Source organism: Hipposideros armiger, unplaced genomic scaffold (assembly GCF_001890085.2).
Source record: "Hipposideros armiger isolate ML-2016 unplaced genomic scaffold, ASM189008v1 scaffold_110, whole genome shotgun sequence".
Classification (NCBI taxonomy): domain Eukaryota; kingdom Metazoa; phylum Chordata; class Mammalia; order Chiroptera; family Hipposideridae; genus Hipposideros; species Hipposideros armiger.
In genome coordinates, this window is record NW_017731460.1 from 2062528 (window position 1) to 2080529 (window position 18002).

General features: G+C 37.2%; 1 protein-coding gene across 4 annotated transcripts in view; it reads left to right on the forward strand.

Moving 5' to 3' along the window:
- The window catches only part of MAP2K5 (mitogen-activated protein kinase kinase 5), a 249102-nt gene that overhangs the window by 47661 nt on the left and 183439 nt on the right, over positions 1–18002 (forward strand). For all 4 annotated transcript variants that reach the window (XM_019647308.1, XM_019647307.1, XM_019647306.1 and 1 more), the window contains 2 exons: positions 754–802; positions 7629–7693. In XM_019647308.1, the coding sequence (XP_019502853.1) occupies positions 754–802; positions 7629–7693 (114 nt within the window). The remainder of the gene's footprint in view (positions 1–753; positions 803–7628; positions 7694–18002) is intronic.

Consider the following 18002-nt stretch of genomic DNA (forward strand, 5'->3'; position numbering starts at 1 on the left):
TAACTCCGGAAGCTGGGTCTCATACCTACAGGAGAGGAAAGAGAAGGCAGCTGCAATTTATTTAACACCTACTGTGTGTCTTGCAAAACACATAGTAGCCCTATAAAAAGCTAGGGCTTTTTGTAATATTTAATTTTCTTGGTTGCCCTATAAAGTTGATATTTTCCACATTTTATAGAAAGAGGAAGGACATCGTGGTTCAGAGCATGATAAGTCACTTGTCCCAGAGCACACGGCTAGTGAGTACCAGGATTTATTTCTACGACACATCGGCTTCCCAGGAAGCTGAATTGTAACTCTTAACTCTAGAAAAAGATCAGGATTTGAACCATTTATCTTTTGGAGTTTTGTAATCTTCGTTTGCTGTGAACATTCTAAGAGTACATTGTTAAGTGCTTTGCATCTACAGTAGTAGATGAAGAGTCCACATAAACTAGCCACTGAAAGGCTACCCAAAGGCAGCAGAACTAATGGCCCAAAAAAGCCACTGAAGTAATCCATACAATAGTCTAGCTTCATTTTGACTATAGGCTTCTTTATTGCTTTAAATTACTAACAGTGGTTTAGTCTCTTTATTAATTCTTTTGCCATTTGTCCAGTTACTTTTCAAAAAAATATTATACAGGGAGAAGGATGTAAAGAGTGTAGTCCATGTCTTTACCTAAAATAAAGGAGTGTTTTAGTCTGGAATTTTCAGTGATGTTCAAAGGTGTCAATGACCTTGCCATTAAAAATTATGTCTTCCCTTTTCAGCTTAAAGAAGTCTTCTGCGGAACTGAAAAAAATATTGGCCAATGGCCAGGTAGGTGTCATTACATATTGATATTTCTGATAGTAGTAACTTATTACTGTCTAGTTTTTGTATCCATAAACTTAATAAGCAGATAAAGAGTCTGTGAATGTTTTCTTGTCATAAATGAATTACATGGCTTAATTTGATTGGCAGAACAATTTGCAGCACGTTTTTCAAACTGTGCTAATGGGTTTCACTCCCAGCAGATTGAAGTACCATGCACACACCCTGCTGCCATCTCAGTTTAAAAAAAGTTAATCAGTTCTGAACAAGTGTGTCAACCCATGGGTTGTCGAAATGGCCCTGTATCCTGAGGTGACTGTTTCTTTCATTATCTTTGGGGAGGGAAAAAAAAAAACACAAAAAACTGTTACTTTCTCACCTTAGCAGAGTTCTTTTGTCCTGAAACTAGCACTGGCTTTTCAGGCAAATAGTAACAGCAGATCTTTGTCATTTAAAATTCCTGGGCTTTGGGAGTCCTGGTTTGCCTAGCTGGCTGACCATCTAAGGCTGCATGACCTAACCCAGCCAAAGAGGGATAAACGGGCCTGCGGGCCAGTTATTGCTCACTAATTTTGATTCAAGTAAATGGACACATCTGAAATAGTATAGTGCTTTTAAACATACACTGGTAAATTAAGCTACCTACAGGGTCCTCGATTCTTCAATAGCAACATAAATGCGTTTTAATGTTTGTTATAGAGGAAGCCCTTTGATAGCCTCGGAGGCAGGCGCCTGTCCATTGCGATTAAGCCTGCCTATTAGGCTCTATTGACTGAGACATCTGTGTCACTGCAAATAAAAGACTCTTATTGATTTTCTTAACTGCTGTTCACTTCCCGTCCATGTTTCGAAGGCTGAAATCTTAATTATCTCAGATGCTTATTCAGTGCCTTCACACGCTGACCTCTCCAAGCCTCATTGGCATTTCATGAATCAAGTGCTTGTAGTGGAGCATGTCAAGAAGACAAAGCTGGGTCCTCGTGCTTGTCCTTTAATATCACCTGTAACTTTGTGGCCTGATAGATGTGTGTGCCTTAGAACGGTGACTATATGGTATTGCTTCTGGAAGCCTTACTTGTTTAGCACACAATCCCTTGAATACAGTTAGAAAAAGGAAGTTGATCTGGTTCTGACATCTGATCATCATCCAAAATGTGTGAGTTCTAGTCCTTAAACATTGTATATACAGCTAAGGAGAATCTGGTGTTATACTTATAATCTTGATGGCCTCAGGATTTTAGATCATATTTACCTAATGTGCACTTTTAATTTTAAGCAGCTAAAGGTTTGTTTAGATTGAGGTTCACATGTCTGTCCCTCTAGTGCTTTGTATATGTTCAGAATCAGTCTGAAACCTGACTAAAAGCAGAAATATCGAGCCTAGGATATTTATGTATCTTCAACATCTAGTAACTAATTGTAATTTATGTAATTTATGTACAAGTCACTTGTGCTTTTCAGCTGGAAAATATATTTCAAAATTGACGTAAATTAGGAAGCTTTAACTACATTTGTTCAACCCAGGCAATGGAAAATAACCTGTCATAGATTCCTCTTTCAGAAATGAAAAACAGTTTATTTCTACTGCAAAAGTAAACATTCTGAAATGTTTCTAATGTTTTGACAACAAACCTGGTACCATAAATATCTTAGTGGTCTCAGCTATGAGGTTCTCTGCGGTGGAAGATTGTCATGGCATTGGCTTTTGACACTTAAAGATGTTTATTGCCTTCCCTTGGGAATGTGATAACCCCACATTAAACAGGATGGCATTTTCTTTCTTTTAAGGAGTAGCCTTTTATTATTATTTTTATTTACTTTCATACACAAAAACAAACAAAACAAAAAACTCCACCTTTGGAAATACTTCCTTCTACAAATTCCTCAATTCCTTGGTGCTGTAGAGTAACTAAAGAGTGAGTGAGATTACATTGCAGCGAGGTAATGTGCTCAGTTGTGGGCATCAATAAATTTCTGGGCTGAACGCTGACACCACTTGATATGGAAGATGTAAGTCACATTTAACGATACTTTAACACTTGAGCATAGTTTTTTATTTTAGTGGTTTATGCTCTCAAGCATTAATAATGATTTGCCTTTCCACTAGCCTCCACTTAGATTTAATAAGGAATTCATATTAATCATTAAAAGAAAGGGACATGATTCTTCAAGATAATCAAATATTGACAGGTTAGAAATAGCTTTCTGCCTGGGTTCATTGATATAGGTTATGTGATATAAATATTTATTTCTTTTCTGTCACTCAGAGTAAATGCCACCAATTGATTCAGCATTGATATAGTGTCAACAGTTCATAAGAAACATTTGACTGGCTTGTGTTTTCCGATTAGTCTCTGCTCTATAAAGTGGGATTTACTAAATCTCTCCAATTGTCTGCTCATAGAGTGTGACTGCTTTCTGAAACCATTATTGCTTCGATTTGTGAAGCAAAGGTCTAGTGATAGGACTAGTTTCTGTCAGACCTTTACATATAAAATAAGGATTAATTGAGCATTTTTATTTTAATGATTTATAAGCGATAGATACTGATTCTTCTTAACACAGACAATAAACAAAGAATATTTTCTTTGCTGATCCATAATTGAATTCCATTTCATTTTCCTATTAATTTCATTAATATTATATTAAATCAAGCACTTTTTTAAAAAGTTTAACATTTAGTCTTTGGAATGGAGACCGTGTTTTTCTGTTATTGCTTTCTGATGGAGGATTCCTTTTTTTCTAGCTTAAAAAAAAAAGTAAGGTATTTTTGGCATGTTTTATTTAGAACTATAAATCAGTACCACTGATGTGTTTTCTGGATGTGTTTTCTCCCCACTTCATTTTTAGTGCGGTATCATCTGTTTAACATTGGCCCTGGATTTGAAACTGATTAAAATGGCCCAGTGGGTCAATATAAAGGAATTAGAAAGTGCGCAGTTACTACAAGGATGTGTGGTTTTGACCTTTGCATCTCTAAAGTTGTTTTTCCTCTTTTTATTTTTTAGATTTTGTAGGACATTTTGTGACTATTTTCTTATTCCTGGTAAATCAAGTATACATGTGCTGAGAAGTCACACAGATCTAGAACTAATTCTGATCCTGCTGTGTTTGGCTGGTATTTTGAGAACTTCAAATGCCTTTAGAAAAACTTTATGTTTGGGGGGAAAAAAGGAGGATGAAGAAAAATAGGTATTCTCCTGTAAAATTTACTTGAAAAACTGTATTATCACCAGTATATAAAAGTCTTAGATTCTTATGGTTCATCTTAGATCCCATACGAAGACTCAAACATAAATGAGACTGTGTATGTCAGTCTAAACTACATACCACCCTTCTTTACCCACACAACACACCCTTTTCGCCCTGGGTTGTCATGTCTGCATGTCTCCCACAGCCCTCGCCTCTCTTTCAGCATGAGCAGAGCCAGTGCCAGTTGTTTCTCCCAGGTCATTTGCCGTCTTGGACACATAATTGTAACTCTCATGGCTTTTTTTTTTTTCAGTCAAAATAAGGAAACTTATGAGTTATATTTAAATTTTATTTTGGTATCTTTATTGAATAAAAACTTTATTTCACCTCTTTTCTATATAAAAAGCTATGTGATTTTAAAATCAAGTCGCTTCTTAAAAACAAACACCATAGCTAATGAACTTGTTTTTGACTCGTGAGTGCCCTTCAGTTGACTGTTTTCCTTCCTATGAGCCAGTGACCATGGATGGAGAGGATGTCCCTACATACTTACCCCTGAGGTCAGCTGCTAGGATACAGCATTCCACAGAGTATACTGAAATGGAGTTCCAACCTTGACTAGTTGTTATTGACTAGTTATATGACCTACATGAGTTGGGCTAAATGCTTAAAATACTGTGAAATTCTGTGATTTTTATGATACCTGATTATAACTATAATAAATAAATGGCATACTCAGGCTTTCAACCTCACTTTTGTATCATAATGAGCACTCTTCCTGTGTTTCATTTTGAAAAGTTGGATTAATATGCTTATCTAAACTAAAAAGGCAAAAATATTATTAACTGTTCGTGTTTCCCATTAATGCTTCTCTTCATAGTTGAGATAAATTAAAGTAACACATTTTGATCAGAGAGATGAAATTCTGAAAATTTTGTTTGTAATCAATTCATGAGGTCAGCTCTAATAGTTTTTTCTTTGTAAAACTTTTTTTAAAGAATATTTGTATATCATATAAAAATGGGAAAATGCAAATAAGAAAAAGAATCTTACATTTTTAAATATAAAAACCTATCAGTGAATTCATTTGCCAGGCAAAGGTCTATAAAACTTTAAAACATCATAGAAACACTTTAACCATTTTTTTAATGGATACTGTCTTATTAAGCAACATGGTTCTAGAACTTGTTCTTCAAAACCATTTCTCAATGAGACTAAACTTACAATCTTCCTTATTGTCCAAGGGATTCCAAATTTCCATCCTTGAATCTGCTTACATAGTGCTTAGTGTGTGTGTATATGCACACGTGTGCGCGCACACACGGCCCACACAGCATTCTCTATTTCCTGACTCCTTTGGATGCTTGCCACTCCTGCTTAGATTGGAGGGCTGGCAATGCTGGGTGGGTGGCTGTTCCACTTCTCTTTTCAGCCTGGTGGGTAGTAGAGGTAAAAAGACTATAATGTCAGGATTATAATAGTTGAAGCTGCTGAGAGACATGCCACACTTAGCCCATTGCCTGCTCTTTCTCCAACAAGATACCACAAAATATAGCCCCACTCCAGAGTCCTAGGTCTGTCCCAGTGTATTATTGGAAGGTATAACATCAGCATGTCTTGGTATATATGAGAGGAAACTACTAGTCCTGTTACATGGAAGGCCCTGATGGAGTGGGGCACTGGAGGGGATGTGACCACAGATTGTGCCCTTCTAGAGCCTAGCTCCTATATCTCCATGGCCACTTCCTGCGTACCCTTAAACCTCAGTGCCACTAATTCAGAACTTGAGGACTTCAGTAAAACATCTCTCTCCTAAAAATTTACTTCAAGGCATGATGAGGCTGCAGCTTGTTAGGCAAGTTAATGGTACAAATTTGGTTATTAGAGTCATGTTTAGACTACCTAGAGAAATGTTTGAAAGGAATTAGCCTATTTGTACTCGCAAGTAGATACTGCTATTTACGTATGTATTCTTCATACCCATCCATCAAAGAAACCCAGTAGCAACTCTGCTAGTTTAGCATCTCAAGTTACTTTATGTGCTGCTTTTTTTTCATGCTGTCTTAAAATTTATCACTTGGTCCAGAATAATGAGGTTTTCTTTTCATGCCACATCTTTTATACAGGTGAAAATGTTTAGTTTTCCATATTAGTCACATAAAGGTAGTAAAGAACAGAATTTCCCTGAAATTGTTGCCAGTTTTTCTGACTTGTCTGTCATTTCTCCACTTAGCCTAAATATAGTAAGTAGCTAATCACAAATTGCATTAATCAGGTTGTACTACAATTAAATTGGGTGCGGAATTGGCCTTTACACATTCATCTGTCAATATTCTGTTAGGGATTGGCAAAACAGCTTGGAAAGGAAGCTGTTTTTGTTACCTGCACTGTATTCCTAATTATCACAGCTCTCGGAAGCTTCAACCTCAGAAATGTATAGGAGAAAAATATTTCCCTTGATAAATGAAGCCTTGCTTTATTCAATTGTTGGAAGTTTAGAGTAGGGCAAAATAGTTAAAGCTATAGCATAATGGTCTGAAAGCAAACTATTTTTTTTCCAGGTGATATTGAATTAAAAACTCCATCCATTCTCTGCCCATGCAAGGCAGTACAATTCCCTGGAAATTGATTTTTTTTTTCAGGGCTTAGTATGGCTTTTCCCAAGCTTTAGCTGTATGGAAAATAACACCTTTATTGAAGCCACTTAGTGAACAAAGTTGGCAGTTAATTTTTAAGCAACTAGACCAGTGTGTAGAAAATTACTGAATGTATCAAATATAATCTTAACTGTCTTAAAGTCATTTGATAAATAATTATTTAGGGAGTTCTTTAAAACTCTAAAATATTATTTTGTGGACACTAAAATTACTACTATTCATGATACAAATGAGAGTAGTATTTGTGGTATAGTTTCATAGAAACTGGGAAAATGTATATGTTTTTATATATTAAATTACAAAAATGGCTTTCGTTTTTAAGAATCATATGCTTATGTGTTTTTCTTTACGCATTATAATATTTGATTATATGTGCATTTTAAAGTGCATTGATTTGGCCCTTTTCTATCAGCATATGATTTCTACCCAGTTGTTGGCTGTATACTGATTTATCATTTCCAAGGAAAAGCTGTATCTACTCTAGGAGAACCATTAACATTATTCAGTTTGTTTACTGTTAATTATAGGGTCACCTGAGGAGGTTTCAGGGGCTGATTTATTTACAGATCATGAATTAGATGACTGGGTGTGTGTCTGTGCGCGTGTGTTGTCTTCCCAAGTTTGACTTTGGCTACGTGCAGTGCTATTCGGCATTGGCTCTATGCAGTACTGGAGACTGTATTGTTATCCGTATCTCTGACCTGACCCTTTTGAGCTATGTTATATCATTCCATTTTGACACCTTTTATCAAACTTTAATGAAATGACCCAGGCAAACAAATTGTCATTAAACTTTCCATCACTTTGTCCCTTGGTATCGTCTTTTATAAATTGGACAGCAAATGTTGTATTGATCTTCTCGTTCTTGCAGCTGAACTTGAAATGACCCAGACTGCTTGTTGTTTATGGCCCAGAGTTGCTTTTCCTTGACATTTCCATCCACAGCATGACACCCTTTTTGTTTTTCTTTCTTTCTTGTGGAGATGAATGAACAAGACATACGGTATCGAGACACTCTTGGTCATGGCAACGGAGGCACAGTCTACAAGTGAGTAGTCAATTTTGTTTAAACTTTCTGTCCACTTTTGCCACATGTGGGTATCCCAGTTCTCCGTGGCAAAGATTTTTAAATGACTGTCAGCGCTTAGGTTTTATTTCCACATTTGACTCCAAAATTCTGCAAAGCATCTATTTTCTCAGGAATTGCTTGGAAGAGTGCATTTATATAGCCTTTTTAATATTTCCGAGTCTGCATCTCTCCTGGGTGAGCCGTTAATAGTCCACCATTAGCAGGTGTATCTTTAACTGGCCTGAAGTTTAATGCATTTTTTTTTGCTTTGCTCTTTAACACCATGATATTTTTTTTAACTTGCTAGCACCCTATGCTAGTCCCCAGCCTGTTTACAGCTATGCCCAGTGGAAGATAGACCTTATAAATACCATTGCTTTGCCCTGTGTCGACATTATAAGTTATTAAAAAGCCTTCTTCCTGTTGTATTTCCTTCTCTCCTCACCCTACTCCCCTGAGAGAATTTCTACACATTGATGAATATGTTAAGTTATAAAATTCCCCCAAATTCTGGTTGCAGTGATCTTACCCTAAAGGAGTGTTCATTTTCATATTAAAAAATGCTAACCATAAAAAATAGTTCTCTCGACAGGGAAGTCTTTCTCATGCAGTAGTGCAAAGTTTAAACTACATAATGTAATATCTGGTACTTAATAGTCTGCAATGGTGTATGAAAAATATTCCACTAGGAATTAAAAAATCCATACTCTGTAAGAAAGCCCTGAGGGAGTAATAAAGCTTTCCTCCAGAGAGCTGTTTTCCATACATACGCTAACCCCGCATCACATGATTCTGTTTTTACCTTAGATATTTTGACGCTGATACTAATATATGGTTGTGGTTTTTTTTAAGATTTTATTGGGGAATTTGGGGAGGGAACAGCGTTGGGGAATCAGGCAAGATGAACAGACAAGTTGCTGTCCTTTTGTTCTTCAGTCTAGTTGTGGAGGACATCGCTTCACTGGCCCATGTTGGTATTGTGATCATTGCGCTCTTCCCGGCTGAGGCAGTTGGTCGCCGGCCTTTGGACGGCTGCTCATGGTGGCTCACGGAGGCCCAGCTTCAGGTTGAGCTGTTGTTCACCATCTTAGCTGTAGAGGGCACAGCATCACTGGCCCATGTGGGATCCGAACCAGCAGCCCGGCCGCTCAGAGCTCACGCTCCCAAAGCAATCTCTTAACCAATGAGCCACTCGGCCGGCCCTGACTAATATGTTTTCAAAGTTGTAAAATAATTTATTTTCTAATTGGTTACTAATAGTCTTAGAATTTTAAGTTCTAACTAAACACGTGAATACAGATAAAAATTGCCCTATTGTCCTAAGACCATGAAGGGTCACATCCTAAAACCCTAGAACAACCTCCACATGTAAATGCAGCCTTAGCATAGAGTTAGATTCCTCGGGTTAGACACCCCTTCAGGGACATCTGCTCCAGCTCCCAACCCAGGGCTCCAGTCCTCTCTGCAGGTAGAGCCAGGATATGAGTCTTTCCTCTTGAATATAGTTCTTTATGGACTTATGTTTGTATATTTGGATTATTTTTTCCTATAGATGACTGGGTACTCTGAATAGTTGATCTGAATGTTAAATGCTTCCACTCTGATAATTCAGGGAATTAAGTAATGTCATATGTCTTACACTGTCCTTGGGTCTTGCCCTTAAGATATTTGATGCCTAATGTGTCTAATGAGTTTGAGGCTCCCCTTGGCCTTCCCTGGATCATCCTAGCTTTCCTTCCCATGCAGCCCCCAGTACTGTAGAAACAGCATCTCTGCATCTTGGTCTTCGCCTCCTTACTCTTACCTGATTTGAATTTTTACCCTGTTCTGAAGGCTCTTGGGTTCAGGTACCTTTAGAAAGGAAAGAAGAAAGAACATGTATACCCAGTTTGCTTTTAGTGAGTTCCCTGGGAGAGCAGTTTCCAAAGCCTCAACCTTGCTTCTTAATGCTTTTATGCTGATAGCCAGATATAATAATACAGGGAAGATTTTTAGCAGTTATTTGGATTCCTTTTATTGGCTTCAAATGGAATCCAAAAACATTTCTTTAGACTCCTAGCCCACTTGTTATTTGTGCTATTTCACCAAATGTTTAACTCTCAAACGTGTTTGTGTTTTTTAATTGAAAGCCTATTGTGAATTTACTATCCTGGTTTATTCTAGAAGGGAGAAAACATATGACCACCAAACTCCAGCAGATAATTTTTATTAGAAATAATGTCCTATATGTTAAAATTCTAATCTTTTATCTTAGAACATAGGTTATTATAAAGGAGGGGGGAGGTACAGTGAAATGGAAGTAACATGCCCACCCAGCAAGGAAAAATTACAACAAAATTATGTTAGTAATTTTAAGAATATTTTTAATTATGATAAAATATATATAACATAAAATTTACCATCTCAATCATTTTTAAGTCTGCAGTTCAGTGACATTAAGTATATTCACATTGTTGTGCAACTATCAGCACCATTCACCTCCATAACTCTCTTCACCTTGCAAACCTGAAACTCTATACCCATTAAATAATCACTCGCCATTCGCCTGGTTAATGCTGTTTTTAGCAAGAAGCATGGCTAGAACTTCTCCTTTTATTAGGGCCATAATATCCAAGGGGACATAATCTCACATATCCTTAGCACAAATTCTTTAATTTGCTAAAATGCTGCAGTGACATTAGCAACTTTTCCTGAGAGTTCACTTAGCTACCATTTAGGCTCAATATGCATGTTGTAAGATTTAATATGTTTTTGACAGTGGTTGTTTATGGAAGATGAGTGGCAGTATCATGATCATTTAGTATTTTATTTTACATAGTACATTTTTTATAAAAAGAAGACATTTCATTTGTCCTATTGCCCAGGTGATTCTTAAGAGGAGAGAACATGAAGATACCAAATTGCATAACCATTTGTCATTGATCATTGGCCTTGATTTTTGCCTGGGCTTCAATGTATGTTGTCCTTATGTCCCAGAGAAATGGTATGATCTTCAAGAAATGAAAATCCATTTTACTAAAGTCTATAAAACGAAGTGTTTGATATGTTATGATTGACTTTCTTCTACACTAAGTTTACCTTAATGGTGTTGACTATAAAAATTGTGATTTTTTTTGCCAAACAAAATGATTACATTACAGGCTATGCTACATAAACTAGATGAAGAAAATATTGGAAAATCCACTCATTGGTAACAAAACTGCTTAATGGGCCTATTTCATTTTTTTCCTTATAAAATATAATAAAGCTAATAAATGCAAAGCAAAAATTTAATATTAGGTCTTATTTGCTTCACTCGATGTGATTTCGTGATTTTCAAGGGATAAGCCGCAATACATGTTACTTAATAGGCGATCACATTTTCACCCCTTAACTTGAGATGTTCTCCCTGGTTAATGCAGTATGAGGTTCTGGGCCCAGACATTTAAACCAAATGTGGATTCTCCGTGTAGCCCCCTGCTGAGCCTCTCTGTATTAGGACAGTGACCTAGGCAGATCATTTGAAGTTGGTATCTCTTGGATTACTAATTTGGGTGAAATGGATCGTAAAGGAAATACCTTAGACTAAAGTATTGCCCAAGCCTAGAAGGAAGAATAATAATTTCCTAGAAGGAAAAGGAAATGAATGCACTTCCATTATTGCTCCATTTCTCAAAGTGCTACAAGCTGGCCTCCCAAAAAATTAAGTCGGGAAAGATGCATGTTTTATTCTTTTCTGAAAGAGTCACAGTCAATTGCAAAAACTTGGATAAAGTAGAGAACAGTATGTGTTGTGGGTAAGTGTGGGGGCTCTGAGTTTGAATCCGCCATCTACCACTAATAGCCGTGTAAGTTTGGGAAAGTTGTATAGTGTTTCTGCCTCAGTCCCACCATGTATAAAATGGGGATAACAATTTTGTCTGTATCATAAAGTTGTGAGATCAAATGAGATGTTCCATAGGAAAGGCTCACCACTGTGACTGACACTAAATGTTAGCTACTGGCAATGATAGTACTATTATAATAACAGAAAAATCATTAAGCCCTGTGCTTCCTGTGCTTACTTGGCCATAGTATTGTTTTTGAGGTACACCTATAAACATCTCACAGAATTAGAGCTGTGTTGAGTTAACTTTGAGAAATTCTACATTATATTATACATAGTATACTCCTATGTTTCCCTCGAGTCTCTAGTTGTCTCGTGAATATGACTTTATTATATCTTATAATATCTTGCATGCAATGATTTTTTTTAAGTTCTGAGGTAGTTCCTCTTTTATCGCAGTACATATATGTTTTCATTGCTGGTATCACGTGAAGCCTGTTTGACCACCGGAGAAGCAAGGGCTCACATTCCTCTGGCCATGCAGAGGCAGAGCCAGAACTCCCCACAGTACTCCTTCCTTTCACTGTGTGCTCTCTTTCAGGCAGGGCTGTTTCTCAAGGTCAGGCAGAGTCCATTGTGCTTTCTAGTGTACCCTTCACAGTCCTGGGATAGAACAGATGCCTTATATATGTTGGCTGAAATGAGAGTGAGGAAAGTGGAGGTTTTTTTCAAGCAGGTTTTAGTAGGGCTCTTTAATTGGGTCCTTCCCATATCTAGCCCATTTTATAACCTGCGTAATTTAGAGGCTGCATAATTGTTTTAGCACATTAACCTAGGAGGAGAAGAATTTCTAAATGTAAGAGCATACGTTTGAATGATTCATTTTCTTTCAAATGTTAAAACTTTGAGTATTTAGCGTCTGTTAACCCAAAATACTAGTTACTATCCTCTTTTCTTGTGCTGTATCCATATCACATTGGAATGAAGGTAATTAACAGCCCCAGTTCCTTTGGAAACATTCTGTGATAATGAAGGCCAGTCACTCAGGTTCTTTGCTCCTTCCTCAGTTTGATGGAATCACTTAAGCTTTGGGTCCAGAAATGAAGTAATATTCAACTCTTAGGACTTAAGTCATGCTAAGTCAATTAGCCAACAAGCACTTAAGCATCATCTTTTATATTATTTTTCTCTTAATGCAGATTACTCAGGCTAAGACAAGTTGTCAGCTTTTTTGCCCATGTAGTCTTATTTCTAGGTGTTTGAAACAGTGGTGAATTTTATATCTCTAGCTGCTTCCTACAGCACAGTAAGGGTCTCACTTGGATTTAGATCATGTTCTCAGTGATATAATGGGTAGCATATGTGCTGCCTACATGGTGTTTTGAAAATGGGTTATATACAATGGTATATTTAAGAATTAATTTGACCATATCGAGAGACAACAAGAAGAGGGAAGGAATAATAATTCCCCAAGATGTTATCTTACCTATTCTATGAGGTATTTGTTGGGCAGTAGGCTGATGGTCCTTGAAGATGATAAATGAGATCACATGAACTATTAAGTTGTATTCTGCCCTTGTGATACGGCTGTAACAGGCTGACGAAAACATTACGTTTGTGTTTTGGAGCTGGAAGTATATCAACTCATTATAGTTACATGATTTATTTCATGAAAATTAGAAGCTCTGGTGGTCAGTTATATAAAATGGGAAAAATACATTAATTGTCTAATTAAATGCTGTTTAGTAAATACACTATTTCAACTCATGGGATTCCTGAGGAGAAAACATAATAAAAAGAGTCCTTGATGAAAATACTGGGAACCACCTATTGTAGTACCCAGAAAACTCTCTCCTCTTCCACCAGCCGACCTAAAGGCGCCAAACCTAAACAGCAGTAGGTCTGACCCCACATTCTCTGTTGACTGCATCAGGAACCCCACACCTTTATATATTTTCCTTGAAGTGTGTCTTGTAAATTAAGGGTAGTTTTTAAATTGTTTTGATATTGACCCAAGAGTAGGGTGATGGTTTGATTTATTGTAACTTTAAATTTCCAATCAAATGAAGAGCCTTTTCCTTGAAGCCAAGATCGTATTTTTAACAAGCAAACAAGACATGATCTTAATGCAAAATTAAATACTTGTATGTGGCTGGATTGCATTATAGTATCACATGACAAGCAAGGATATTAATATTTTCAGAAAATCAATGAGTATTTGTCAAATAAAATTAATTATGTATGTTTTCCTCCTCTCTCAGCGTTCACCGTTATAGGTTTGTTTCATACAATAATGTGCATTGTATTGATTAGAGTCTAAAGAATGAGCCTGAGCTCGCGATGCTCTATACCTTTCCCACATTTGCTCCCCCCGCCACATTCCTATAACTTCGCACATGCTCGTATCCATTATGGCAATGATGGATTATTGGCATTCAACCAACATGACAGGATGTCACAGGTCGCTGAGCAGAGATTTTCAGACTCTGTTTCCACCTGAATTAACTATTATTGAAATAGTTTATTGAGATTGAAGTATTGATTATTTTCTGCTAACCTTGGCTTAAGGGAAGGAAGAGGAGGTGGTGGTACTTTTGAAAGACAGTAAATTTCATTTTTAAAAATCTCATTTATTTAGCCTATTCCTCTTCCTGTTTTATAGCCTCTATTGTTTTATTGCTTGGAAAAGTGTATCTTGGCTTTATTTTTATGACAGTGTAATTATACTTCAGAAATGCACTTGATTACTATGGGTAACAAAATTGTTCTAGTATATTGGTTTGGCCAATATTGCTATACAAACAACTTTTCAGTCAATTGAGTCTGGTAAAAATCAATACATTATGGTAATATTTCAAGTAAGAATTTGCTGAATCTAAGTATTTCAGCACCATCTCCTTTCAGGGAAAAATGTCTTGAAGTTTCAAGTCTTCCTAATATTTTACTTTATTAAGAATGCTTTCTTTATGAAGAAATTTAAAGTCCCTAGTGGAAGTGGCTGTGAGCTGATAAACATTAACACCCTCCTGTTTTTAAAGGGTGGAAGAGGCCTAGCTTCCTTTTGAAATCTATTCTCTGGCTGCATTAGGAGGGTATGACATCCAAGTTTGACTTCATCTTGCAGTTTGCCACTTTGGGATTTAAAAGTGCCTGGTTCTGGGTACTGAGTTTACAGAGAGATGTGGATAGTTCAGAGACCACCCAGAGGATCATGGAGAGAATAATAGGGGGTCTGCAAATTGTGCCTGTCCAATCCTCCTCCATTCATTTGTTGAATGGTTGTGTTCTGAGCATGTGCTGGGTGGAGGGCAGTGTGTTCGCTGTCAGGGCCAGCCTGACTCTCACTGGACCTGTGTCCAGAGAGAGGGAGGGGCTCTGTGCACAGATAAGTACGGGGCGTGCCCAGGTAATCTGGGTGGGCATCCTCATAGGGCCCAACACCATGCCTTACCTACTGTAACCACATAGTCAGCATGGCATGAATTAACCTGCAGAGACAGGTGCTTTGCAACCTGAGGATGGACACAAAGTGCTGTCCATGGCTCTGGGAGGTATGAACTCGCTTGCCTTAGTCAGAATGGCATGGCTGTTGTTCCGAACCATGAGAAAAGAATTCCCACTTAGACTTGGCCATGACGTGACTCTCAAGTCTGAAGGTCCAGAGCTAAATTCAGCATCCAGCTAGCATAAAAATGTTACATCATTTATGTTGCTTGGTTTTGTTCTTTTAAATTTTGTCTTATTGTAGATTCATTTATTCATTGAACACGTATTTACCGAGGTTTACTCTGTACCAAGACGGTTGTAAGAATGTGTGATCCAGTCGTGAACAAGGCAAGTTCCCTGTGCTCCTGGACTCACACTAGTGGGGCAAACGGACAATAAGGAAATGAATACCAAATAAGATGACATCAGTCAGACCTCCTAAGTGCTGTGAAGACAGTGAAATAGGTGCTTAGCAAGGCTTATGTGAGGAGGTGATATTTGAGCTGAGACCTGCAGGCCAGGAGAGAACCCATCACGGGGAAACCTGGAAGAGGAACCTTCCAGGCAGAAGGAACCACTCTTGGCAAAGCCCTAAAGCGAGTGTGAACATGTGTTTGGCCAGTGTGGTTGGAGTAGTGTGAGCTCAGGGGAGGGCAGAGAGATGGGAGGGCTTACTCACTCTGGACCTTTGAGACCTTGCTAAGCCCATGCTGAGAAGGCTTGGTCAGTATGGTTACCCCCTTCTTTAACCAGTGAGAAAATAAAGCTTAGAAGGGTTACGTGGCATGCCCAAGGTCAAATCAAGACTAGAACTCAAGAACAAACATCAAGTTGTACACTTAAATTCATACCATTTTTATTTGTCAATTATACCTTCATATAAGAGCTAGGGAAAAAAAAAAGACTAGAACTCAGGTCTTTTGACACTTAGCTCAGTACGTGGGACTACTTGTCAAGCCAGGGTTTTTGTGTTTGCCGTTCACTCCCTTGAGTTTCCTAATTTTGAACCCAAATAATTTTTGGGTGTAAGATATAAATTAATATGTAATTCTGAAAGTCAGTGATGTGCCATGTCTAGTTGTTAATTTTAGAGACTTTTTAGTAGATGTTTAAATAGCCATTTCTTGGCTGATAGAATTATTGCAACAAAACTTATTTGGTTTATCCTTTGGGTCTCTTTATTTATCAAAACCCTAGAATTTAATAATTAAATACCAGGATTAATTGTATGGTTATGCTAGTGGAGGCGGTGCATTTCTTGATTTATAAGGCACATTAATTTTTTTCTTCAGCTGTTTTACAGTTTCTGATGTGTTAGAAAATTGTAGTCTCTTGGTTGGCATATAGCACAAGCAAATATTTGTATACCACAGCATCTAGGGTATTTACTTAAATTGCTTTTTTGGAAAATAATTCACTGGAAAGTCCAAAAGGCATTTACTGTGTATAACTTTCTGCCACCGTTTTTTTTCATTGCTCTGTTGTTGGTTACTTTGATATAAGAGACCATGTTTCCATTAAATTGCTGCCTTACTGGAGTGATATATGTTTAGGTTCTGATTGGTGCACTAACAGTGAATCAGAGGAGCAGATTACTAAATTAGAGGGGAAATAGCAAGAGAGACTTAGAATGCAGATATTAATCATAAAGTTTTTTTAAACATTAATTTGTTTTTTAAGCATGACTTTGTATTATGTGATCCTCTTGACTTCAGAATTTCCATACTTTTCCTAGAGTCAGTATTGCAAAAGAAAGAAAAAGAATGTACAGTATTATTGCTAAAAGCAGAGTTCATGGTTTTTGTTTTGTGAATTCAAAAAATGAAATGAAAAATGTTCAGACAAAATTAGAACTTGCTTTAGGGCATAATCAATATAGCATTTTAACAAGCTTAGTGTATTTGGAAAATATGTATTGTGTAAGGTTCTCAAACATACTGATTCTATTACAACTGCTAACTGTAGCAGCAAAATGTAACTATATACTTAGTCAATAAACATAAAGCTCTGATTAAACCATAATTAAGTTTTCAGAAAAGTTATCTAAAAACTATGAATAAAAAATATTTGTACAATGTCTCAGCAACAAAATGTATATGTAGCTAATGAAACTTTATAGTGGTAAAGAGGATACAAAGGATAAAATTACAGAATGACTTTTTACCATAAACCCATGTACTGAGTTAAGTTTCTGTACACCATTTAGTTCTTCTCCCTTTTAACTTTTTTTTAAGGTAATTCTTAGTGTTGCAGAGTATAACAGCTGGGGTAACTGACCAAAAGGACAAATGAGAAATTTCCCTGCTTCCCTGGAAGTCCGAGTAACATGTTTCAAGGTCCTGCCTGCCTGCATGCACCCAAAACACAAGAGCTGCTCAGAATCAGTGGCTGCATTTCCATTTCCAAGCTGAACCACCATCACATGTCCAGGGTTATCGCCCAGTAACACTGGGATGTAGCTGGGTAGAGTAGGCATCCCCACTGAAACTCACACTTATAATTTCTTAGTCCCTTCCCAGCGCCCTTCCTAGTGAATAATTACATTCACGTTCTATGAGGAGCTAAAGTAAGCAGACTTTGTGCGAGCCTAAGGATTTCTGCTGGCATTTTCTAGCAAATACAGTTGTGCTTTTTATTTTTTACATCGGGTGTGTATACCTTACAGGTGACCCGTATGAACAAACCAGTTGTCTTCCTTCTTCCCTCCTTCCCTGGAACTTGTAATTTTTGAAATAACTGATGAATGTCCAAAATGTTAACTTTAGTTACTTCAGTATGTGATTCTCCAGAAATGATATCTTTGGGTTTTTTCATTTCCTATGATTCTGTGAGTGCATTTCTGTGTGTATTTAAGTCATCTTGGGTACCTTGTTGGTGTTTTGGCTGCTGATCCTTATAAGGAAGTTAGTTTCCCACACAGACCCCACTTCCTCTCTCCTTCCATTAATCTTACTTTAACAATATATGTGACATCTTTAAGCCTTAATCTCTTGAATG